Source organism: Cryptomeria japonica, chromosome 4 (assembly GCF_030272615.1).
Source record: "Cryptomeria japonica chromosome 4, Sugi_1.0, whole genome shotgun sequence".
NCBI lineage: Eukaryota > Viridiplantae > Streptophyta > Pinopsida > Cupressales > Cupressaceae > Cryptomeria > Cryptomeria japonica.
In genome coordinates, this window is record NC_081408.1 from 665,768,561 (window position 1) to 665,796,544 (window position 27,984).

Genomic DNA, 27,984 nt, shown 5'->3' on the forward strand with positions numbered 1-27,984 from the left:
CATATCTCAATATATTTTAAATAAATTCTACATCATATCACGTGACACATTATAATCATATAAATGGATTAAGTACCTCTAAAATAATAATTTTAAATAAGTTTTTTTAAAGATAAATATCTTATTGGTTTAAGATACCTAGATTAAGCATAAAAATAAATATTTTCCTTTACAAGTCACGTATGTTATGAGTAGTAACCCTCCAAATCATCTCAATGATGTGTCTTTTGGGTCCCATTATGGGTATTCCTTTCTTAGGTGGCACCACTCCACACTTACATAACCAATTGCCATTTTGAATTGTGATATTGGATAAAGCAACGTCTAATTATTTGGAAACTCACGCTCTCAGGTCGCACCAGCCATTTGATTTTGGAACCCTGCTCTTATCTTCCTTGCCTTGTGGTTTCATGAATGTATGCCAATTACATAACGAATTGCTTTTTTATTCAGGCCATCGAGAAGTTTAGCCTCCTGGGAGTTGGGAAAAAAGAACAACGTTTCACTGCTGAATGTTGTGAATAGGATTAATGGGGGCTATGTCAATGCATGTTTCTTCATTCATACTACATTCCCCAGGTGTTACATTAGACCATAAATTTGTGGGTGGCCCAACGCTTAAATTTATCAACAAAAAGAAGCAACGGGGACTATTCTCAAGATCAAGACTGATTTTAAGCTCAGGTGTGATATGCTTAATGCTTGACATTCTATGGATTTCAACTATTTTGGTAGAACTGCATTTTATGTTAGATCAATCAATCAACTCAATTCAATATTAATTACAAGAAGAATGCAGGGTTTATATTGTAACTTATACGAAATTGTACTGTATTGTTGTGGGTTTTTCTTTTCTTTGTAAATAACTCCAATTCAGTATTAATTTCAGTAAAACATTTGGGGTTTTTAGTCCATTGTGATGCGAAAATTAATCTGGACTTTTGGGAGTACCATATTCTCTGTTTCTTTTATTTTTCTGTTCGGTTATGTTTTTCACTGTCTTAGGATCTAAAAGTTGATTACTAACCATTTTAAATCTATACTGCACAACCATGAATCAAAGGATTAGCTATGGAGGTTGTGGTGTATGGCACGAGCTAAGTTCTATCCCACCTTCTGAATCACTGAAAGTGAGGTTACGAGACCCAGGTTCTGCCCCAGATTTCAAAATCTGTCTAATATCCCTTATGAATTACTGAAAGTGTGGTATAAGACCCAAGTTCTGCCCCACATTTCAAAATCTGTCTAAAACCGCTGAAATGTTGCCTACAGGCTACACCTATTTCTACACCTACAAAACTTCTTCCAGAGTGAAATTCAGTGCTTAAAAACATATGACATGTCTCCGGCCCAGGCTTGCTCAGCTAAGAAGAGATCACAGGTCTTGGCAAGTTTCAACAGATTCACCAAGTTGTGGCAAAAAAAACACTAAATACTTATTTCTTGGAGATTGAGACAAGCTTAATCGTTTCCAGACTATCCTGTCCTAAAGACTATGGGTTCCTTTATGTCAATTAAAACTTTGAGATCAAACCTCCTCACTTTCTTCGAGTTCATGATTACAAATGAGAGTATGCTTCAATAAATTTGCTATACTCCATAATATGGCTTTATATATGTGAAACTGCACATAAACGCTTCCATATATGCAATCTGCATATGTCATACATGGAACTGTATATAGTGAAATTTGATTATATTATTACTTTTTAATCCTATGGTTAGTAATTGCTTTTCTTACACTTTGTTTTCGCAAATTGTGTTTAGTGGTGTAAATGAGAAGGTGGGGATCTGATCTGTAATGTCCCCAAATTGGGATTAACTACTTGTGTCCAGACTGACAATTTCAATTTAACAATAAGACACTTAAAGTAACTTCATCTTAATCATTAATAAACTTTAGAAAGATTTTTTAGCCCAATATTAAGATTTTTCAATCTTATCTTTCTATAGGGATCATCTATAAAGTGAATAGGTATTCTATATTTAAGGTTGTTCACCTGAAATTAAGAGGAAAGAAAGAACTACAAATAAACTAACATAGATGTTATGGAGCAGAGCAAAACTATTTTTTAATTTTTCTTATTCACAAATATTTATTATTATGTGAATAATCGTTTTTCATTAGACCTCCCATTCTATCTCTCTCCCATGGAGGAGCCGAATGAAATTAAATTTTCGTGTTCGGTTCTGAATTAGAGGCGTTCATCAACTTCAACTATAACCCCTAGCCTTCCAAGCTAACGATGCGGGTTCGATTCCCGTTACCTGCTCATTTATATTCCTTATTCAAATTTTTCATGTCAACTTCTCTCTCATTCATATGAATTTTTTATGCCCATGTTACATATCTATTCTTTCTCTTTCTTTCCCGAATCTGGTACATCCTGAGCTTATTGACTGTAATCTCCAAGATCAACCCTTGAATATCCCTACCTTTGCCAACAACTATACATTAGCCTGTTATCTTAATGCAGTTGAACAAATGGGCTCTTCCACCAGTGAACAAAGTGAGAACATGACAACAGCACATGTCAAGTATCTTAGTCTCAAAAATCAAAAAAAGAAAAATAAGTGTTCTGATGGCGAAAACCACACTGGTGGTGTCAGAATAAAAAATAGTAAAAATAAAGGACGTACCTATAAAGGTGAAAACCTCATTGAGGAAATATATCGGTTAGTGAACAATTACATCTTATGGAATGATAAACATGATTACTAATTAACTACTCCATAATCAGTCATAGTTTAGTTTGGTAGGAAAACTTGAAAGGGCACCAGTAAACTGCTCAGCCCAACTAAGCCCAAGAGCGTGTAGCATCCAACTATGACAACTCACCCCTCAGCCCACAAGTCGCAGGAACTGTCATGTCCCCACCAAATCAGATAATGAAAAACTACACCTTTAAGTGATAAACCCTAGGCAACTGGAGTGATAAGGCCGACCAGGAGTAAAGGCATAATAAAAATAACAAACAAATAATAATATTAACAACAACCTTTATCTAATAAAGGGCCGACTCAATAAAAAATAAAATAAAAGCACACTAATTTGTATTAGGGCCAACCTGCTTGGTAACTGAATTGAAAAATATATATAAATATATCCTCAGGGCTGACTACCCCTTGGAGTAATAGCAAAGGACGTGTATTTAAGGGGTAAATTGGTGCGATTTCCTCCAAGCAGAAATCTAATTTTTAATGAGCAGTGATAGAGTTAGAGGGAGGAGAAGCGATTAACTAGGCTAAGAATTAAGCAATATTTTAAATAATAATTTAGGGCCGACTAAGTATTGTTTAAGGCAATGGTCAGTGAAGAGGCATCTCCTTTCAAGGATGAGAAGACCTCTGGTAAAGTCACAACCCTATGTAGCAATATAAGAGGAGAGTCTCCCATTGGAGAAGGGGCATGAAGAAAATACCAAGAATTCAATCTGAAAAGAAGCAGGTCTGATCTGATCTGGAAGTAGACAGAGCAGAAATAAGAACAAATACCAATAAAAGGGCATCAATCAATAGAAGAAGTAAACATATATGCAGCAAACTGAATATGTAATAACCTCTTCGATTGTTGTGGGCAAAGTATAATACTATAAGGTGTTCCAAGTAAAGAAAATTACATGAACATCCCACTATGACAAGTTCCATCCCTTGGGGTGGTCTACTTAGTTCAAGGGAATCGGTAAACTGCATCTCCCTAGCTTATTTCCTCCAACTTTACATCTGATTGATTATGAGATAAATATTTACATGATTTATACATTCAAAGGAAAATAGTGCCATATCAATCTTATTAGGATCAATGTCTGAAAGATCTCCATATAATAACTAATGTACAATATACCTATCTCATACCAAATTACTTGTAGATTGTTTAATCGGCTGTATGGCTTGAATATTTCTTACTCAGATCAATGTTCGATTGATTTTGATTGATTGAATGATTGACGAGTGATTGATTGATTGAATGAATACCTTTGATTGTATGATTTGAGGTATTGGTGAGTGATAATGTAATGAAGGCTGGTTTGATATATTGGTGAATGATGATTGAATGAGTGCTGGTTTGATATATTGGTGAATGATGATTGATAAGTGATCCTTTAATGATTGGAATGATCTCTTTATACTTCATTGGTGAAAGGATCACCACCTTACATAAGACTTGAGTCACCACCCTTCATTGCTACCTTGGATAATAATAAATTATTTCCCAAGTTGATCTCCCTTGGATGTCCTCCTCAAATGAAACCTTCTCCCCTTTATATCTTCCAATGTGAGAGAGAGTCTGTAATGTCAATTATTTTAAAGTTATTACTGTCAAATTTAAGAGTCTGTAATGTCAATTATTTTAAAGTTATGGCAATATCACTTTGTACTGTGGATGTATATTATGACTGTCATACATATTGCAGTCTAAATTAATATTACTATTAAATTCTGCATAAGAACATTATCAGGCTTCATATATTAAACATAAATATTAAGCATACCACCAAGAACAAGGATGTTACTGCCTGTAACTTAGTAACAGTTCTGATCTGATCGGATCAATGGTGATGTCACTAGATGCTTTTGATTCCTTTCCTTTATAGCTCTCAATGTTGTTGTAAAATGTGGATCGAAGAATAATGATAGCGATTCTGGAAGACTGATTGCCGTAAGTAATTGATCGTCCCCACCATTGAATCCAGTTTATATACAAGAGGAAAGGTTGCCTACGTAGGGACATGTCCATATGTGGCGGTTGCCACGTGAGGCAACCGTTCATAACAATATGTTTGTTAATGTTTAATTTGCCGAACTACATGCTCCATTAGTTTAGTATAATGTGATTGATAATCACATGGGCAAGATAACTATCGTGCCCACTGTGATTACATTACAGTGCATACTGCAATGTAATCACAGTGGCACTATAGATATCGTGCTCACTGTGATAATCATCGCAGTGTATACGATGTTACTGTCCATCTGCATATCGGGACTGTGTGTTAATATATCACTCTCCAGAATGACTTTCAGGCATCGAATTAATAACCACACACACACACACACACACACACACACATATATATATATAAAACAGTCGATTTGCCATCAGTTAGATTCACAAGGGCTATATCTTAACACTCCCTCTTAGCAAGAGTGGATCTAAGTAATTTTCTTGGGAGCATATTCTGTCATGACTTCTGACACAATTCGGGACAACAATTAATGTAGTCTTGTCATGACAATAAAATCAATATCATGATATCCGGCTCAGTCCGGGACAATCACTTAAGAAGTCAATCATGAGATGATCACATACTTTAGGAACAAGATATCCGGCACAGTCCGGGACAACAACTTAGTGTAGTCAATCTTGACACTTGGTCAACTATTGTCAAGATCGTCACCTTGAAATAGTAACCTTAACCATAAGAAGATCGTCATCTTCTTTGAACACAGTTAGAATATTGCAATATACATTTTATTTATTTATTCATGAACAAATTACACATGGTAGGAATTTCATCCTAATAATCTCAATTATAATCTAGTCATACCAAGTTTACTTCTGAAGTATTCTATCTTCAATCTTGTAAGTGGCTTGGTGAAGATGTCAACATTTTGTTCTTCAGTACTGATGTACACTAGTTTTATGACGTTTCAATCTACCATGTCTCTTATGTAGTGATAAGGGATCTCAATATGTTTGGATTGATTGTGAAAAACTGGATTTACTGAGAGCTTGATACAGCTCTGATTATCGCAGTGAATTATGGTAGAATTCAAAGTTTTTCCAAACAATCCAAATAATAACTTTCTTAGCCATACCGCTTCACGAGCTCCCATGGAGGCTGCCATATATTCTGCTTTGGTGGAGCTTTGTGCAACTGCTGACTGTTTTCTGCTGAACCAAGATATCATAGCAGAACCAAGACTGAAGCAACACCTTGTTGTACTTTTATGGTCAGTGGTACTTTCGGCCCAATCAGAATCAAAATATCCTTCAAGTTGAATCTCAACATTTTCATACTTTAAGCCAAGTCCAATTGTGCCTCGTAAATATCTTATAATGTGTTTAGCAACCATTAGACGTATCTTCTTAGGTTCACACATGAAGTGACTTAATACATTTGTAGCATAGCAGATATCAGGACGAGTATTTACCAAATACATGAGTGAACCGACGATTTGTCTGTAGAGTGTGGGATCTGTAGGTTCTGAATCTTCTGCCTCAATTTTTAGCTTGTGCAAATTAGTTTCCATTGGTGTAGCTAATGGCTTACACTCCATCATCCCAAATCTAGTTAGGATATCTGTGGTGTACTTTTCTTGATTTAGGAAGATGTAGTTTTTCTTCTGCCATACTTCTAATCCCAGAAAATAATGTAGAAGCCCTAGATCCTTCATATCGAATTCTGCTGCCAGATCTTGTTTACATTTCACAATGAGATTATCCTCTCCCATTATCAAAAGATCATCCACATAAAGGACCAATATAATCATATTGCCATTTGAAACCTTGAAGTAGATGTTGGGATCTGCTAGGTTCTTGGAGTACCCTAGTTTGGAGAGATAGTTGTCTATCCTTGCATACTTGGCCCTAGATGCTTGTTTTAGCCTATAGAGAGCTTTCTTCAGTTTACAAACATAGCAATTTTTATCACGTATGGTGAATCCTTTTGGTTGTTCTATATATACTTCTTCTTCAATTGAACCATTTAGGAAGGCAGTCTTTACGTCCATTTGGTGAATTTTCCATCCTTTGGATGCTGCAATTGCAATGATTGTTCTTACTGACGTATACCGGGCAACTGGGGCAAATGTCTCTTCATAATCAATTCCTGCTTTCTGAGAGAAACCCCTGGCCACAAAGCGAGCTTTATGTTTTTCAATGCTGCCATCATATGCATATTTGATCTTGAATAACCTCTTGGATGAGACAACTGATTTGTCTTTTGGTCTAGGCACTATATCCCATCATTCTTTAGTATGGATTGATATTCTTCAACCATAGCATCTTTCCAAGCCTATTTTGATAGAGCTTCTCTAACATTTGTTGGTTCAGAATTTGTAAGTTCGGTTAGAAGTGCAACATAACATTTTAGAGTTCTCGTTCTCTTATTTTCTTTGGAAATTTCATTTGGTTCTACGTTATTCTCTTCAATCATTTTCCTTGCCCATAGAGGTCTTTTCTTGTTATTGAGTGTTTCAATATTTTCATCAACTAGAGGTTCAGAAGCTCTTATGATGTCATCCCTCTCAGTGACTAAAGGTTCGGAATTTTCTATGATATTCTCCCTCTCAATCTCAGTTATGTGATCTTCTTCTTATTCAGTAATGTTATCATCCTTAGGTTCTTTGAGTGTAGTGTTTTCTTCAAACTTTACATCTCTACTTATCTCAACAGATTTTTTCCCTGGAATGTAAATGCGATATCCTTTAGTATTTTCACTATAGCCAATGAAGATACCTCTTTTTCCGGATGGTTCTAGTTTCGTCATCTTTTCTTTAGGAACATGTATATATACTGGACAACCAAATATCCTTAAATGACTTAAGTCTGGTTTGTTCCCTGTAAAAGCTTCTTCTGGAGTTATGTTTTCTAGAATTGAGTGCGGACATCTGTTTTGAATGTAGACTGCTGTATTTGAAGCTTCTGCCCAGAATGAAGTGTGTAAATTTTGGTCATGCATCATGGCTTTTGCTGCTTCAATTATGGTTCTGTTCTTTCTTTCTGCTACTCCATTCTGTTGTGGATTATATGGTACAGTATACTCCCTCTTAATCCCAACAGAATTACAAAAGTCTTTGAAGTTGTCAGATGTATATTCTCCTCCATTGTCGGATCTTAACACCTTAATTTTCTTCCCTGACTGGTTTTCTACTAGTGCCTTGAATTCTTTGAACTTAGATAGTACTTCATTTGAGTCTTTGCACTTTAGAAAATATATCCATGTTTTTCGAAAGTAGTCGTCAACAAAGATTATGTAGTATAAAGGTCCAGTTAGGGATGGTGTTGACATGGGACCGCATAGGTTTTGAGTGAATTAATTCTAAAATAACTTTTGATTTGTGCTCGCTTGAGGGAAAAGAAACTTTCACATTCTTTCCCAAGGCACATCCTTTGCAAATGCCTGTGTGTTCAGATTTTAGTTGGGGTAGTCCTGAAGTAATCTTCTTTATGTTGGATAGAGCACTATATCTTAGGTGTCCTAATCTTTTGTGCCATAATTCATTATTATTTCAAACTTCAAGATTTAGTGCTTCCTTTTGATCACTGCATAGTTTGTACAGGCTACCATCTCTTGAACCTACTGTTATGGCATTTTTGATATTTGTGTTTTTAGGCCAGAGTAGAATTTTATCTTCATTGAAGGTAACCCGATATCCTTGATCAGCTAGGCCTGAGATTGAGACTAGATTTCTTTTTATTCCAGGTACAAACAAAACATCTTTTAATTGTAGAGATACTCCATTTCTTAGTTTGATAGTACAGGTCCCAATTCCTTTCACAGGATATGTGGAGTTATCTCCAATAGTGACCTCTTCACTTGAATGCCCGTTAAGTGTTTCAAACTGATTTCTGAATCTAGTTATATGTCTTGATGCTCCACTGTCTATGATCCAAGTGTTTTTATTTGTATTTATTTCGCTTGATAGGGCTAAGAAGAAAAGTGAGTTTTCTCCTTTGACTTCGGCTAGAGTAGCTTGTGTTTTCTTCCTTTCTGGACAATTCCTGTGAGTGTGCCCATACTTGTCACATTTGTAACACTGAATTTTTGTTATATCTCTTTTCTGATGGTTTTTATTTCCTCTCTTCCGTTTGGAGAACTTTTTCTTTTTGTTGAAGGTATTTGTATTGAGTGCTTGGATTTCTCCTTCTTTATTTGGCCCTAATTCTCTTGAGATTAGTCGAGATTCCTCTTGAATGCACTCATTCTTAAGTTATTCAAATTTGGGTAAGGGAGGTGTTCTGCTAATAGATTGAATTTAGGATTCCCATGAAATTGGTAATCCTCTTAGGCCAATGAGAGAGATTTCTTGATCATCTACCTCATTTCCAATAGTTTGTAATTGGTCTTTTACTTTGTTAGGAAACTCACAGATACTGAGAGGGGGGGGGGGGTGAATCAGTATCTAACCGGTAATTAGAATTTCTCAACTTAAAACATGCAGAACATATTATAACAGTGTACCGGTATGCAAGAAATAATGAAATAAACAAAATTAAAAACATCCACATGAAAAGCACACCATAACACAAGGATTTAACGAGGAAACCCGGTGTGGGAAAAACCTCGGTGGGATTTGTGACCCACAATATCCACTTACTAGCCAATAAGAGAATATTACTTACAAAAGGGGGCCTGCACATGCAGGAAGGCCAACTGCCTAGAGTTCATTGCTCAATGGGAAGTCTCACTGACTTACAATGTGGATTATACAAATCCAATATCTTGTACTTCTTTACAATGGCATCTATAATGCCTGATCCAGTACCGGTTTCTGCTCTGTTCTTTACATAAAACCTTTAACCTATATTTCGCATAGTAGGTCTGCCTAATGTCTTCCTTTTTCGCTTACATCACTTACTTACAAAGTGTCTACAATGATCTCTTTATATATGAGTCATTTTACAACTTGCCAAGTTGGCTTACAAGGTTTTTACAATAATAAACAAAATGTAATACAACAAAAATCCTGTCGGCCTTTGTGCCGGTATGCTTCCTTTCTCTGTGCCGGTGTAGAGTGTGATCTGTTGATGCCGGTGTAATGCCTTGCCGGTGCCATAGGATTGTAAGGTTGCCATCAATGACAAAACCTTCAATCACATACAATGTCTCATTGGAGTGTGCATATGCCAACAATCTCCCCCTTTGGCATTGATGGCAACACTCATGAGAAATTTCAAAAGTGTATCAAAAAATGTGAAAAAAATGTTACCAAAAATGTGTGCTCCCCCTGAGCATATGATTCCTGTGATATTTGAATTTTCTCATACCACTACTCCCCCTTTGGCATCAATGACAAAGGTTGTCAAGATGTCAGTAGAGTTTGTAGTTTTAACCTTGTAACTGGGTAGTTACAATTTGAAATAGATCCGCCAAAATCAAGTTTATACTCTCCATAAACTTTTTACTGTCTCTTATTGCTGTCTCTGTTCTTTTAGCTGTACCGGTGAGGTGCTGCAAATGCTCTGCCAGTGTTTTCTGTCCCTGTATCAGTGCCTTAGATATTTCCTTCCGTAATGATGCTAGATAGTCCAATCTTTGACTTAGTTTTAATCTCAGGTGCTTTGCCTTATTCACTATTCTCTCCTTTTCTCTTTCTAATTTAAGTAATTCTTCCTCAAAATTTGTTATCTTTTGCTCAAAAACTAATAATGTATCAGCTGAGTTAACAAAATTATCAGCAAGTTTATTGATTTCATCCTGTACCTTGCTTATTTTCTTATCTATGTCTACAGTCAAAAAGTTTGTCTTACAGGTGTCTTTGTACAGAGTTTTGTACTCTTTCAATAAGTTACACAGTTCCGGTAGAAGTGTGTCAAAATCCCTAGTACACTTCTTTATTTGATCTTCAAAGAATTTTTGCTTTTCAATTTCTACTTTGTCCTTCAATGTCTCTTCCTTTATTTTCTCAATGTTCTATGTGATATATTTACACAAAGTATCAAGTTGTCATAAAGAATCTTTATTGTCTATATTACAGTTAGGAGCAATTACCTTCAAGATTGGGATTGTGTCATCTATAGCTTTGTAAGCCTGTGAACTACAATCTGTTATCCTTTTGATTGAATCCAAAAGTACTTCAGTTACATTTGTTGGTTTGTGGCTTGCTGAGAAGGAACCAACATTCTGAATCCCGCCGGTGGAAGAAGTAACCAAGCTTGTTGTGACCTCTGGTAGGTCTGTTTGTGTTTGCATTTCTTTAAGCAATGGTTTGTGTACTTCTCTAGTTACCGGTGTGTTGTGACCATTTCACACATCGCCCCATTAAAATGGGGACCCCCTCTTTTTGCTTTTGTTTTGTTTGTTCTTCTCTCTGCTTTTAGGGTTTTGAGTGAGTGAGTGAGTTGTCTGGGCTAGGGCTAAGCCTTAGGGGTTTCTTTTGGATATTTTTTAAGCTGAGTCCATACAAATTTTGAAAGTTATTAAGCGTCCTTCCAAGGGTTGATTATTGAAGTAAGATAACTTTGTTGGGAAGTCAGATATGTCTTAGGTTAGGTCTAGATTCGGGAATTTTTTTGGGGTAAAATTCAAATTTTGTCTAAGTGTTAGCATTTTGAAGATGAAATTGTATATTCTTGCCTAGGTAAATTTTGATCAAATTTTGGGGGCAAGATGATGCCTGAAACAGAGAAAGTGCTCCTGTCCTTCACTGGAGGCCTAGGGCGAATTTCATTCTAAGTGCAATTTCTTGTTTTGTGAGAGCTTGCTAACTGATTCCTGGCCTTGAAGATGGCCTAACTCTGCCTTGTGAAATGATTGGAGACCTAAATTTTGAATATTTTAGCCAGAAAGGACGAAAGTGCTCCTGTCCCTCACCAAGGGACCAGAGCACAAATGTTATTTTATGCATATTTGTCACTGACTTTTCTATTTTGTTTTGTGCAGGGTCTTCCGGAATGATAATTGGACACGACTTGATACTTTTGAAGATTTTGAAGGCACAAAAATGGTGAATTTTGAAGGTTGAAGGAAAAAGTGGTCCCGTCCCTCTCCAAGGGACCAAGGCAAAGTGCTCCCGTCGCCCACTAAGGGACCAGGGCGAAAAGACTTATTTGAGCCATTCCTGGCCTTGTTTGGTTAAATTGAGACATCAAAGATATGGTGAAGGACGAAATGAACATGATAAAGCATCCAGACTTGATTGAAAACAGAGAAATGATGGAGTTTTGGCCTAGAAGGTCAAAAGTGCTCCCGTCCTTCACTGAAGGACCAGAGCAGTTTTCTTTATATGTGCAATTTTAGACCTTTATTGGAAATTAACTTCTATTCATAGCATGAAGTAAGATGAAATCTTCCCTAGCAAAGAAATTTTGAGGTGAAAAGTGAGACAATTTGGCTTAGAACGCAAAAAGTGCTCCCGTCCCTCACTGAAGGACCGTGCCACTTTTTTCAAATTTGCACTATCTTTGCAAGGTTAAGGTGATTTTATGATTTGAAGAGGTTAAGGGAAGCATGTTTTGTCCATTGAATATAATTTAAGCAGTCTACAAAGGAGTAAATCAACCCAAATGACAAAAAGTGCTCCCGTCCCTCACTGAAGGACCGTGCCACTTTTTCAAGTTTCTCCTATTTGTTTGATATTTTATGGCAAAACTTGACTTGGATGGGAAGGACGAAGGATGTTTTATGCCTTGGATGCAATTGAGAGATTTAAAGAACAAAAGGGTACGCCGAGATGTCAAAAGTGCTCCCGTCCCTCACTTAAGGACCGTCCCACTTTTCCAAAAGTGCTCCCGTCCCTCACTGAAGGACCATCCCACTTTTCTAAAAATACAAATTTCTTGCAAAGGCAAGGCAAGTTGCGTGATTGAAATGAATGAAAGAGGGCAAGATTCATTCATTGAAGATAATTTGGAAGACTAGCAAAGGACGAATTGGCTTAAAAATGAAAAAGTGCTCCCGTCCCTCACTGAAGGACCGTCCCACTTTTTTTGAAAACAACAAATTCCCTTCGAGATTATGCTAAGGCAACGTTGTATGAGATGGGAAGAGTCTTCTAAGGCGTGGTGAACAAAGGTTTGACTTCAAAATTGAGAATCCTAGCCTAAAAATGAAAAAGTGCTCCCGTCCCTCACTGAAGGACCGTGCCACTTTTTCAAAAGTGTTCCCATCCCTCACCAAGGGACCAGAGCGCTTAACATGTGCATTCTTTATTTTGCAATGTCCCAACGTTAACATCCTCCAAATCGCATGAAATGCCAAAATCATCAACTTCGAAATGTTTGAAAAAAGAATTAATTAAATTGGCATTTAATAAAAGTGCATAGCATTTAATAATTAATTTTAAGCCTTGGAAGATCGATTTTTTTATTATTATTAAGGCATTTAAAATTAATTTTTATTAAATTAAAATTTAAAAAAGGGAGCGCTTGAGGTATCATTTTTATTATTTTATTAAGTTGGCCTTTTCTTTTTTAATTTTATTTATTTATTTTGGCCTATTTTCATCAATTTGGCCTATGGGGAGGTGAAATGGTGAGCGCTCTATATGTTTGGGGCATGTTTTCATTATTCAAATCATTCATTCATTGTTTCAAGTGTGATTTGGAGAAGCAAAGAAGAAGTGCGAAAGCTGGCCTATTTGGAGCGAATTTTCCTCAAGTGTTGAAGACTAAAGGTGGTGGAGTTGATGCTTGTGAAGACTAAAGGAGGCGCATTTTGCTAAAGGAAGGACTTCAATCTACATTTTGCCTAGCCAAAATTCACCTTATTTTGCTTCATTTTTTTAGAATTAATTCTCAAGTGGAGGTATGGCGAGATCATCCTAGTCCCGATGTTGAAATTTTGAATTTTGAACTTCAAGTTTTGAAAATTGCGTAGTTAATTAGGAAATGATAACTCAAGATTTATTATGAAGTTTCCTAATTTAAATCTTGAATCTTCCTTTCTACTCTATATTTCTACGTTGTAAAATATATTACTCATTATGAAATGTTGTGTAGGTGTCAAGATGGCGACCCCAAAGGCAGGAGCATCCACTAGTCGTCCAACTCTCATGAAGGAAGATCAGAGGAATGAAGAATTGGAGACCAAGATCGTGTCAAAGTGGAGCAACATTGGAGATACCAACTTGGGAAACTTCAGTGTGAAGAAGTTTCGAGAGGTCCCTTACATTGAAAAGCCATCACCTGTCGCAAAGAGAATAATTGAAAGTGGCATCATCAAGGCGGCCGGTTTCCCTCCAGCAGTCCAGTGCCATGAGCTGATGATCGAGTGTGCTCGCCATTATGACCCACAATCAAGATCAATCGTGTCCAAGGAAGGGAACACTTTGGCTTACCTTTCGGAGGAGGCTATAAGTGAAGCTCTCCATCTTCCAGAGCATAAGGATATGATTTACAAGAGCCTAGAAGGAGCCAGGTCCATGTATGAAGATGATCCAGACTCTTGCTTAAACATCATCAATAAGAGTTGGTTACTCAAAAGTCATCCTCGCCTGAGCAAGATTCCCAACACACCACATAGGATCGACTTCCAGGAGGAGTATAGAGATTTGATAACTTTGCTCAATCGAGTTACAGGGGCTCCTCAGGCCTTCTATTTTGAGAAGTGGATGTTCTACTTCATCCAAGTGATAGTTCAAGGAAAAGGAACGATTCATTGGGCTAGAATTATTAGCCATTGCTTGGATGTGCAGTTAAGGAGACTGAAGGCTACCAAGTCCTTCCACATGAGTTCATACATCATATATGCCTTGATCAGGAGTTTCGAATATGCAGGACTACCTCACAGAGGAGTGATTGGGAGAGGACCTGGGGAAGTTAGAGTTTGCGAGTCTTATGTTCATTTGCATCATCCACCAGGAAGTGACTACAAGTTAGTCAATGATACCTTCACGATGAACATCACCAGGATATTGCAAGGTGGGATTCACAATCGGTTATCTCAAGATGCACAAGAACTTATAAAGAGGTACGGTGCTTGGTTCATCCAGTTTCAAAAGTTTACATATATCAGAGTCCATGGATGTCCTTCACCTCCCTACATGTTGCCGAGGTATCTGACAGACAAGATAGTGCTACTTGAGGTGGCTAGGCAGTTGGCAGACTATGCGAAGACATTCAGACACAGGCATAGAAATGGAGCTCCCGTGCCCATCATATTGAGGAATTCAGTTGAGGTATGTCCTAATGCTCTAGCCTTGGAGGATGTAGAGAGGGAGTTGGCCTCATATTCATTCGCATTTTTTGCCTCAAGGGAAAATTTTGATCCTTATGGGTGTCTAGAAGAGGCATATGGTAGGAAGTACAAGCACGAATTTCAGGTAGAAGACTTTTGGATGAATCTCTCAAGTGATTTAGAAGTGAAAAGAAAAATGCATTCCAGATTATCTTTAGATTTCATCAGGAAATGCAAAGTTTACAGAGTGGCCGATCAAGCTCAGGACAGTGGTAGACATATCCAGTTATCCTATGACAGGGAAGACAAAGCAGTAAAGATAGATTGGAATGAACTTGAGATTACAGACTTGAGAGCTTTGATGGCTCCAGTTCTGTCATGTACTCACAGGTGGGTGGATGTACAACATCAAAAGTTAAGAGAACAGAACATACCAATGACTTATACTTTGGAGGAAAGACCAGAAGAAGGAGGATCAAGCGCAAGTGAAGACAATTCTCATCCTAGAGGCGCGAAGAGGAAAGAAAGACCTGAGAAAAGGGAACCCTCCAAGAAGAAGCAAGAGGCTAATCGAGATCGCTCATCAGGTACATCATCTCGACATGAGAAAAGGACAAGTCAAGTTGAAGGACAAGAGATGAAGATGCCTGAGGTGGATGAGTCTATGGGGTCAATCGTACAAAATGATAGACCTGAAAAAGGGAAGGCACCCCAGCATTCATCAAGTCGATCTCCCCAAGTCAATGAGTTACATGAAGACAATAATGATGATGAAGTGACATCTCCTCTCCGAGAAGAAGAACCATTGCCTAAAGAGATACAAGTTAGAGAGACAAGATCTGCCATTCCAGATTGGTTGAAGGAGAGACTAACAAGGGTGATTGTGATTGAGGATGAAGATAATGTGATTGACTTAGAGAGCCTTGTAGGAAATTCTCAGGAAGTAACAGAGAAGAATAAGGTCACCAAGATGTCCAAGATGATCAGAGATGAGACAGGATCCAGGAAGTTGTAGATAGCTACACCAGCAGTGGACAAGTATGAAGGTGAAATCCTTGCAGAGGAGTATGATGTAGAAACATTCGAACTTGGTCCACTCACCGTTGAGCAGGCACTGGATGAGGCAACCGATTCATTTGAGGCACTTAAAGACAAGCTTAAGGAAGAAATGGAAAAGAATAGAAAGCTTGAGCGAGAGGTCGGTGCTTGGAGAGGCTACTTTAGCCATCTCAATCAGCCCTTGGGACGTCAGTATCCAACAGTGTCTCCTGTGCAAGCACTTCCCCTTGAATCAGTTTGCGAGGCAGAGAGAGTCAAGAGCTTGGTTCAGCTTATGAGCTCTTGGATTGACAAATCCCACACAGTTGCCGTTGAATTTTCAACAAGAATGATGCAGACAATCCACCGAGCTATCCAGGTCCTTGAGATCATCCACAACCTAATGATAACAGTAGCCGCCTTTGCCCACACTAGAGATGTTATCATTCCTGTTCTACAAGTAATCAGGCAAACACCAAGGAAGATCAATAATGGATGGAGGAGCTCATAATTTACTCCAGTGGTCAACTCTACTTCAGATGAAGGAGGTTCTTTTCGAAGACATCAGCACCAAATGCAATCAAGTTGAAGAAGTCATCCATCCAATTCAGGACAAGGTGTTTGAGGTGTTATGTACTATCCTTGGCAGGAGGATCGAAGTTGAGACAGATGTGGATCTTCAAGAGTTGGAAGAAAGAGTCAAGGTCATCTTTTGCAAAGATGAGAATGTCATCACAGATGAACAACGGGATCAAATGTTCGCTACTATGCTCCTGATTGAGAAGATCAAGGAACTCGAACCTGGATGGGATGCAACTCTTCTCAAGGCCTTTGATCAGGTTATCCACTTGGAGGAACGGATGAGGAATCTTCTCGAGATTCCTATTGCTGAGATTGAAGGAATTGTGTCCAGATTCATTGCATATGCTAAGAAAGAGCATTGGAAAGGGAATAAGGTTCTAGAAGAGAGGTTGTTGTAGATGACGTGGCACCTTAATTATCATTGGTCTATGTTTCCTAGATTTTTGTGCCAATTAAATATTTGGCTATGCATTTAATATTGTTCAATAAAAGGGGAACTTTTGTAACAAACCCTAATTAGGGTTTAGGTGTCAGAATCTCAGCCGTTGATCTTCTTTTGATCTGGGCCATTCATTGTAATTGAGGATGCTATATATACCCTCACTCATTTTCATTTTGTAATTAGAATTAGAATTAGAGACTAGATATTAGAGGAGATATTAGAATTTAGAGAGAAGAAAGTTATTTTGTAGCAAGATTGAGCATTGAGGAAAGAATTTCAAGCAATTGTTGTCTATTTTGGCTTTGAGATCAATAAAATATTGAAGTTATGGTGTTTTATTGCAATTCTTGTGGCTATTTTCATGGTTGTTTACTTTCTTGAATCATTCTTGGTTGAAGTAGTATTTAAATTTGAAGGACTAAGTGTTGGGCTTGATCTTTGGTGAGATTCACGTTCCAAACCACTAGCTTCTTGCTGATTGTAAGGACGCCTTGTGTGGTCAACTGGAGATATTTGGATTGCTTAAACCTTCAATCATTATTGAACTATTGATATGTACCTTCATGGTAGTGTCTATGATTCTTGATGAATTGAAAAATCATTAGTCACCCTAGAAGATCACATCAATTTCAGTAGAGTTGTTATTCCTTGGCAATACTGAAATTGGTAGAATCTTACCAAGTCTAGCCTACATTGAGTCATTCTTAGGTTTAGATTAGAATTCATCTCTTGCAAACCCTACCTTTTGATCTTTTTGAGAACTTGCTAGTTTTAGGAAATTCTGTTCCTACAATTCGGAAACGTAAGGCCCCTTGATGAAACAACATTCACAACGACCACTGGTGCTTATCCACACGTAGAGACCCTACATCGAAGAACCTTGGAGTCATCCTCATTGATCCTTTTTCGCGATATCTTCAGCAATCAGAGGCTTTATTCAAGAGAGGATAAGGTACCCTTGGGTATTTTATTCTGTGTTTGATTGTGTACAAAATACACGTCAACACGGTGGCACTGTTGCCTCATGAACCCGTTCTTGTTTCTGTTGCTTTTCTTGTTGCACTGTCTCAGTCTGAGTTTCTGCCTGTTGTTCTTTGTCATCTGCCAGTTTCTCCTGCGTTTTAACGGTTTGCTCAGCTACCGGTGGCTCACTAGCCATTTCAGTCTTACCAGTTGTATCTTTGTCTACCACAATGTTGATCTTTTGTGTATCAAAATCTACTGTGTATAAGGCTTCAGGATTAGGATTGACATCCTCTACATCCATACTTTCAACTGCCGGTTGATCTTCTGTAGTTGCTGTTACCGGTGATGTAAAAGAAGGTGGAGATAAGTTGTCTTTTACTTTAATACTCAGAGGTCCACCAACCTTTCCTTTTCCCTTGTCTCTTTCTTTTTGATATACCTTTATTGGTTTGGGGTTCCGGTATTCTTCTTGTTTTTCTTTTTCAACTTGGAATATATCCCATGCATTTTCTGTCTCTTCAGTCACCTCATTGACTCTTCCAACCATTAATGCAATGTGCCGGTGTGCAGTAGAGAATATTGACCGGTTGGCTTCAGCAATCAAATCATCAATTTCTTTAGGTGAGTTCACTGGGTACACAACAAGAAGCTTTTCTATCTTGATTTTCTTGTCAAGTTCTATTACTGCTTGTCTCCTTGCTTCCTGTCTTTTGAATAGTTCATCTGCTACTTCATCTACAACTTCCATCAAAAATTTCTTATACATGTCCATATGCAATATAACACCGTTTTCTACTTGTTCTTTTTCATCTGCTGTCAGAGTGTCATATAGTTTCTCTATATTCTTCAATTTCCCTTCTTCTATAATTTCATTCAATAGTATATCAAGAGGAGCTAGGTTTTGTTTTGTTCTCTTCTTCTTCTTGGGTGTTAGTTTCTTCTTTGGTGTAGTCTTCTTAACCGGTGATCTTACTGCTTGTTGTTTCTGTCTTGTCCTCCTAGGTGAGGGTGTGGTTGCCGGTGAGGGATCTCTTTTCCTTACAACTCTTTTGAAAGCTGCAGGCATGTCACTCTCCGAAGAAGTGCCTACCGGTGATAGATGAGTCTCAGGTTGTAGAGTTCCTAGCTCATCCTTAGTGATACCGGTTTATTTTAACACATCTTCTTTAATAGCTTTTGCCTGTCTAGAGCCTCTTCTCACAACTGTCTCAACCTTATTTCATCCTTATATTTGTCAACAATCTTTTGTGATAATCTGATTCTCTTCTTTATTGTGGCCTTAAGTGCTTGAAAGAAATCATGGATATTGTTTTCATTATCTTCTCCCATATTGTTGAATAATTCTGTTAGCTGTTTACCTACCGGTATATCAAATCCAAGTTCTTTGTAACCTATACCGGGAACTTGTTTGGTTATATGTAGCATCAAACATACTAGTAGATTTCCAAACCTAAAAGTTCCTTTCTTATCCTTCTTAATCTTGCCTAGGTTGTCAATTAACTCATCCTTCAACCACTCACAGATATCAATTTTTGCATTATCTGTAACCATATCATAAGCACTCTTAATGCTTAAACTTGAAATTGAGTTGAGTCTATTTGCATGAGTAGCTTTATACCCTAAAATCATGCTAACAAATCTCACATTTATATCTGTTACATCATTTACCCTCAAGGACCTTCTGTCGGATGTTGCACCAGTTAAGTTCATAACTAGGTCACTGGAGACCTTAGTTTTGTTTGGCCTTTTACCGGTGGTCGGTAACCCTGTGACAACTTTCACAACTTCCTTGGTGATTTTGTGAATTGCATCTAACCAGAAAAATTCACCATGTACCCTGCTTAAGACTATCCTGATCACATCCTTGGGAAATTCAGGAATGCAGAGGATTTCAATAAATCCTAGGGTTTCAATGATTTTGTGTTCCGGTTTCACATTTTCGGAGTTATCACATATGACAGTTTTATACATAGTTTTGATCTCTTCATCTCCCAATTCCTCTATGTTGCAGTGAATGTAAATTCTAGGGTCTTTAGCAAAAACAACTCCTTTTGGAATTTGTGAGAAAGCACCTACATTGTCATCTTTCTTTGCTACTTTGGGAACTAGTTGAAACACGGGCCTAGGGCGTTTTATGACCTCGACTACAGTAGGGTTTGCTATATATTCAAGTGCAGAGGTGGATGCCATGATGATAAATACCTTTTTTTGCCTTTGGATGGATTGATTGCTTGAAGTGCTTCGCCTCTTTGCTCGAAATCCCTTAGCTCTGCAAATTTCATGCTCTACGAATGTTTGAAATCATGGTGAAATGAAATGGAGCCAAAACCACAAATTTATAGTGTTAATTTGCCATCTACCACATTAAATGCATGCCGGTTAAGTATTCACTTAACATTGTCTGCCGGTAATGAAGTAATTTCCAACTTCTCATCTCTAACCGAGGGAATAATAGCACATGTGTCATTAGATCGCCAAACCCTCAAGGAAACTTTCTTCAATTCGATGAAGAACTTCCTACCGATGGAGCATCACTCTGTCCTGCCGGTGAAGCATTGACTGGTTCTACTGGTGGAGGAGTATTCCCAATATTTAGATCAGCTTTTCTAATCCATTGTTTTGAGAATTCTTTCTTAACCTCTTCAACTTTTTCTTTACCTTTCAAGCTAGAACTTTTGTTGTCTGCCAGTGATCCTTTACTTCTACAGAATTTTGCAATATGCCCAATCTTGTTACATGCATAACAAGTTACATTATTCTTCTGAATAGCTTTCCCATAACTTATGCCGGTTTGTGTTCTGCATTGATTAGATAAATGTCCAAATCTTCCACAAACATAACATCTCACATTCATTCTGCAATTCTCAGAATTGTGACCAACTTTGTTGCATTTAGAACATTGACCGGTGGGTGTGTTGATATTCTGATAATTTCTAGATCTACATTCATTTGCTCTATGACTATACTTATTACAGTTAAAACATTTTCCATTGAATTTATAAGCATTAGGTTGCCTTACCGGTTTGTTGTGATCCTGTGTGTTTGCAGTACCGGAGCTTTCACCAATTTCAAAGCCAATTCCAAAAGTGTCACCTTTAGGTTTTTGATTCTTCAGCAAGGTGCCAAGTTCCTCTGAGCTTTTCTTGAATTTTTCTTTATGTTGATTTGCAATTTCTAGTTCTCTTTCTAAGACTTCTTTCTGTCTCATCAGTTTATTGGAGTCATTTTGAGTGTGCATTAGATCTGTCTTTTAATAGATCATTTTCATAGCTAAGTCTTGTGTTCTCATTTGCTGCATCACTTAGTCTTCTGGTCAATTCTTCTTCATTCTTCTTCCTATCTCCAATCTCATTACAAAATCTCATAGTCATATCCTGCATCTCATTCTTTGTAGTTATGTTCTCCAGTTTCAGCTTACTTAACATATCATTAAGTGATTCCTTTTCATCATTCTCATTTTGCATCTTTTCACAAAATTCTCTTCTCTTATTTCTTGCAATAGTAAGATTCTCTTGAAGTGCCTGAATGATATCCTGAGCTGCTTTTATATCATCTTCTAGTTTCATATTTTTCAATTTTTCTATATCATACTCTGAGAGAGCTGCTTCAAGTTGCTTCATCAGATTTTCCATCTTTACCGGTGTCAAGATCTTCCTCAAGCTGTTAGGCTTCTAAAAATAGAGGACCAAGCTCTGATACCAATTGTTAGGAAACTCACAGATACTGAGAGGGGGGGGGGGTGAATCAGTATCTAACCGGTAATTAGAATTTCTCAACTTAAAACATGCAGAACATATTATAACAGTGTACCAGTATGCAAGAAATAATGAAATAAACAGAATTAAAAACATCCACATGAAAAGCACACCATAACACAAGGATTTAACGAGGAAACCCGGTGTGGGAAAAACCTCGGTGGGATTTGTGAGCCACAATATCCACTTACTGGCCAATAAGAGAATATTACTTACAAAAGGGGGCCTGCACATGCAGGAAGGCCAACTGCCTAGAGCTCATTGCTCAATGGGAAGTCTCACTGACTTACAATGTGGATTATACAAATCCAATATCTTGTACAACTTTACAATGGCATCTATAATGCTTGATCCAGTACCGGTTTCTGCTCTATTCTTTACATAAAACCTTTAACCTATATTTCGCATAGTAGGTTTGCCTAATGTCTTCCTTTTTCTCTTACATCACTTACTTACAAAGTGTCTACAATGATCTCTTTATATATAAGAGTCATTTTACAACTTGCCAAGTTGGCTTACAAGGTTTTTACAATAATAAACAAAATGTAATACAACAAAAATCCTGTCGGCCTCTGTGCCAGTATGCTTCCTTTCTCTGTGCCGGTGTAGAGTGTGATTTGTTGATGCCGGTGTAATGCCTTGCCGGTGCCATAGGATTGTAAGGTTGCCATCAATGACAAAACCTTCAATCACATACAATGTCTCATTGGAGTGTGCATATGCCAACATACTTCAGATAACCTTGAAAAGTATGTAGATATTGTATCATCTTTATTCATCTTTATGTTTAAAAGTTGTTGTTTCAAGGTTAACATTCTGCTTGCATTGTTAACTTCATATGTATCTTTAATGGTTTTAAATACTTCATATGCTTTAGGCAGTCTGGCTATAGATGGAAGAATATGATCTTTGACTGAGTCAATAATTATTTTCTTTGCTTTATTATTACGCCTTTTCCAGGTAGATTTCTCTGGTTCATCATTTGGCATGTCTGAATTTTCTTCTATGTAATACTCTAATTCTAGTTCTTCAAGAATGGCAATGATTTGTATCTTCCAGGAAACGAAGTTTGAGGCTCCTTCGAGTCTATCTTCCACTCTCATATTACTTGACATTTTGAATATTTTCTTAGTCGGATATAGCCTCTGCGTATATAGCCTCTGGGTATATAGCCTCTGCGTCTATAGCCTCTGCGTCTATATGTTATTTACTTCCGATAATTGCTTATGAGTAATATAGTTGTCTAATTAATTCTCTAATAACCTGGCTCTGATACCATGTTGTAAAATGTGGATCGAAGAATAATGACAGCGATTCTGGAAGACTGATAGCCGTAAGTAATTGATCGTCCCCACCATTGAATCCGTTTTATATACAAGAGGAAAGGTTGCCTACGTAGGGACATGGTAATGTCCCCACCTTTTTAGCATCTCAGTGGAGTTCTTAGCCTTTACATTCTCCGAAGGCTAAGTGGAGAAATAAGGAGAAATTGATTAAACTAATTTCTTATTAAGTCATTAAATAAAATAAAATAAAAAAAGGTGACTTTATATTTAATTAATTTAATTAAAAGTGACTTAAGTGATTTATTTAAATATTTTAATGTTATTATAAAGTTATAAAGTAACTTTATAATAATAAAGTCACTTTAATATTATAATGTGTGAATATGTCTTTAATCCCACATTGGCCAAGAAAGTGTTCGAGCTCTCATAAGAAAGAATAAAAAGGGACTTAAGAGCTCATTTTATATCATCCATCTAGAGAATTGATATTTGTTTGTTATGAACTTGGGAGAAGAAGCCAAGGGTTTCTGATTCAGTCAGCCATTGGAGAGCGACAATTCTTCAGTGTTGCAACCATTTGAGGTGGTGAAATATCCATTGAATTTGGCATTTCAGGAGAGCTTCATTCTGGAGTTCTATTTGGGCTTTAAAAAGAAGGGAAGACATCTAGGGTATGCAAATTTTCGAATATATATCAATTGCAGACCTACAGTTTCATTTGGCAGCCATTAAAAATCAGAATTGAAGCAATCATTTCAAGATACAATTGCTGCTACAGTACCCGCGCTACAGTAGACGTTACAGTACTCACGCTACAGTAATCCGTGAATAGTGAAATGCTACAGTGGCGTGAATAGCGACGTGCTACAGTACTAAGAAATCAGGCATTTAATTGGCAAATTATTCGTAGCTACAGCAGGAACGTGTTTAATTGGCAGTCCATTGAAGAGTGGAGACCATCATTTGCAGCAAGCATTTTACATATCAGGTTCTCTAATTTTGCTGTCATAAGTTTTGGAAATTACATGTTATACCTTTGTAACTATTTGGTGTGAGAATAACTAATAAAAACTTCATTATGCTGCTGCCACATAATTTCTAGTTTGCATGCCAAGTGTTTGATGATTTGTCAAGCAGCTGTAGTTGTTATTTTTAGTTACTTATATGCATCAAAATCAATTGGCATATCATTTCTATGACATTGTTAGTCAATCTTTCATGGGTAGAGGCATTAAAAACATTAATTGCAGTGTACAAGACCCAAACAATACAAACAAAAAACTCATAACAGCAAGTACAGACTTTGCAAGACAAGTGTTTGACAAAATTCCCAAGGGTAGAAATCAGTGATTTAAGGGCAAAGTTAGTAAGGGTTCTTACACATGTCCATATGTGGCAATTGCCACGTGAGGCAACCGTTCATAACAATATGTTTGTTAATGTTTAATTTGCCGAACTACATGCTCCGTTAGTTTAGTATAATGCGATCGATAATCACATAACTATCGTGCCCACTGTGATTACATTACAGTGCATACTGCAATGTAATCATAGTGGCACTATAGATATCGTGCTCACTGTGATAATCATCACAGTGTATACGATGTTACTGTCCATCTGCATATCGGGACTGTGTGTTAATATATCACTCTCCAGAATGACTTTTAGGCATCGAATTAATAACCATATATATATATATATATATATATATATATATATATATATATATATATATATATATATATATATATATAACAGTCGATTTGCCATCAATTAGATTCACGAGGGCTATATCTTAACAAATGTGAGAGAAGGTCACACCTCTTTATCATGTATGCCCTTTGGCAAGAGACACACCCTTTCACCATTAGCACCCTTTGAAATAGTGCAACTCTTCATTATTTCTGCCCTTTGAGAGGGACACAACCTTTCACAATCAGATCTGCACTTCTGATTCCCAATTGTCTCCACATCAAATAAGTTCTCTCCTCCCTTTTATACCTCATATTTGGCGGAGTCACAACTTATCATTTCATGCCTTTTGAGTTTTGACCATTCATTAACTTTAATCAAATTATAATTATATTTAATTATATTCTTTTATATTTTAATTTTATTTTAACTTTAATTTTTATTCTTTTGTATTTTAATTTTATTATTATCATTTATTATTAAATTATATTTCAAAGTAGGGACATTATAGAGTCACACCTCTTCATCATGTCTGCCCTTTTGCAATGGTCACAACCTTTAACAATTACCACCCTTAATAGAGTCACAACCGTTGATCATTTCTGCCCTTTGAGAGAGTCACAACCTTTCATAATTATTACCTTTTTTGCTTCTCATTCCTTTCTTCTTCCATTAATCCTTCTTTAATTCCTACGTTCCCTTCATTCTTCCTTCCTCCATTCCTTACCCCATTATACTTTCATATTTTATTGAGACACATCTCTTTGGAAAGAGACATTCATTTAAAGGGTCATGTCTCCTCATTGTTGTCTTATTATTCAAATCAGATCTGCACTTCTCATTTAGATTAAATTGCTGCTTCAAATGAAGTTCTCTTCTCCCTTTTATACCTCATGTTTGAGGGAGTCACAACTTTTAATTTCATGCCTTTTGACCATTCATTAAACTTAACTAAATTTTAATTATATTTTAATTTATTACTAGTATTTATTATTAAAACCTATTTCAAAATGGGGACATTACATGATCAATGCCAAAGTAAGATTTAGATAACTTTACTTGTAATGTAGATTGATGAGCGAATTCACCCCTGAATCTAATTCCAATCATTTACATCTTACAGTTCCAGGGATATGTAGAAGCTATACAATATGAATGGCCCACTATTCATATGTGCTTTTAGTGATGACATGGTATTTGTAAGAAGGAACAAGGTGTAACGGTATAAAATTCCACGATGAGAAAGTTGCCAGATATAAGTCAGACAACTCTCTAGATTAATCTTGGGATTTGTAGGAGGCATTTGTACAATTCAAAGATTAGTATGTCTATAGAGTAGATGAGTTTTCTTGGCAGGAAGAGCCCATAAATTGAGTCTAAAATGTAACAAATCATCCTAGATGTTTGCACCTCTTAAAAATTAATAGGAAAAACCAAAATTTAAGAACTATTTTATCTTTGTATAACGATCTATGCCATTTCAGGCACTGTAAACACAACAAATGAAATGGTCTCTGAGAGTTACAAGGACGAATCTGGGAATGTTAAAAAATCTGCAATATCAGGTGTTGGAGAGCCATCTAAGGACAATCGCATTGTATTTGTTGCAGGAGCCACTGGTAAAGTTGGTTCGCGCACTGTCAGGTACCTAACTTCCATACTTCTTATTTTGATAAATACATATAGCTGGCAACTTTTCTTCAAATAATTATGTATTCACTTTAATTTCTGTGTAAAGATTCATTCAGCCACTTCATCTCTCAATTTGGATGGTGTGTTTTGCTGTTCTTTGACATTCTTCTGACATGTTCAACAGGGAACTTTTGAAGCTTGGATTTCGTGTACGGGCAGGTGTGCGTAGTTTGCAGAAAGCAGAGCCACTTCTTGAGGTATGCACTGCTCTTGTGGGAGTCATCCATGGAATTTAGAAGATTTCAATATATAATTGAAAGACATTTTATTATACTATTTTTTCTTGATGTATTATACGTATTCATTGTTGTGTACTATGCTGTTACTTGTGCAGAGTGTGGCACAATTAAAATTGGATTCTCAGAGTGTGAATCCTTCTGTGCCCTTAAGGTATGAGCCTATTTCTTACTGGCTATTTGTTCTTATGTTGTACCTTAGGCTGGATTGTCTTCTTTTGGAACTTTCCTTTCTTTTATTGTGTGTTCATGTACCACCTGTTCACCATTCCATTGACCTAACTGGTCATTTGTTGTACAATATATATATATATATATATAATTTTTTTTTTTCTTATTTGTTGCTTACAAATTCAAGTCAAAGAAGAAGTAAAAATATGTGTCTAGATATTTAATATTTATGTAATAAAGAGGAGACCAAGGTTAAAGTTTAAACAACTCAGACACATGTTCTGGTTTTGTGTCAAGCTGATAGCCTGAATATTCAAACAAACTTTGCTGATTTCCAGGCCAACAGAGGAAAAGAAGATCGAGATTGCTGTGTGTGACTTAGAGAAACCAAATGAAATTAGATCAGCAATAGGCAATGCACGTGTTGTAGTCTGTTGCATAGGTGCAAGCGAGAAGGAGGTTTTTGATGTAACTGGACCATACCGTATTGACTATCAGGCAACCAAAAACCTCATTGATGCAGGTAATCTAATGGATAATCCTGATCTGAGCCTTGTTATTCATGAGACTTTGATCACTATGGATACAGAAGATCAATTTAATAAAAACCTTGAAAGCTGAAGTATTTGTATGCTAGACACCGAATTATTTATAAGGTGCTTCATGGTGTTTTTTAAGGAGACTAAAATAGCTCACTCACTATATAGCCAGCATCATAAATTCATCCCTAAGCTAATTTTATATTATTTAATAAACAATATATTGCAGTGAAAAGAAAACAGATAGTCCTGTTGTTTTCTTTCAACCACAGTATTAATATTTTACTATTAACGTTTAAAATAAATACAGAATGGCAAACTTCAGATAATCTGTAATTGTATCTGTATAAGTTAGTGGATTTATCACACACACCTTAAACTTTATTAATTGCCATTCTTCGATTTAGTTTGCATCACAAACTTCATTATTGCCCTTTTTTGATCTATTATACTCTCTCTCTCTCTCTCTCTCTCTCTATCGAAAAATACAGGCACATACTTGAGACAGAAATTGATGTGGAGAGAATTTTCTTGAGGCAGAAATATCCACAAAGAAATGCCAAATGCCTGATAAAGGGAATGGAGAAATTTTATATGCAGGTTATTAGTAGAACATGTACCCATCGTGGGCATTCTATGTTCTGTGTTCTGTTCTCTTGATCAATCTGTCTCACTGATTTCTGGTATGTTCTCTTTGCGCAGATTGACTCTGCATCTATGGACATGAATGCCTCTTCACTCA

The 27,984-nt window shown here is 36.8% G+C and overlaps 1 protein-coding gene across 3 annotated transcripts in view; it reads left to right on the forward strand.

The window, feature by feature from the left end:
- The first annotated feature begins 303 nt into the window (after positions 1–303).
- The window catches only part of LOC131061778 (protein TIC 62, chloroplastic), a 154,087-nt gene continuing 126,406 nt past the window's right edge, over positions 304–27,984 (forward strand). Inside the window, exons 1-5 of one of the 3 annotated variants that reach the window (XM_059220034.1) lie at positions 304–684; positions 26,215–26,248; positions 26,421–26,493; positions 26,631–26,686; positions 27,042–27,226. In XM_059220034.1, the coding sequence (XP_059076017.1) occupies positions 531–684; positions 26,215–26,248; positions 26,421–26,493; positions 26,631–26,686; positions 27,042–27,226 (502 nt within the window). In that variant the 5' untranslated portion in view covers positions 304–530. Of the gene's footprint in view, positions 685–26,088; positions 26,249–26,420; positions 26,494–26,630; positions 26,687–27,041; positions 27,227–27,984 lie in introns of all 3 variants that reach the window. The other 2 variants (XM_057995601.2, XM_059220035.1) reach the window with 2 other exon arrangements.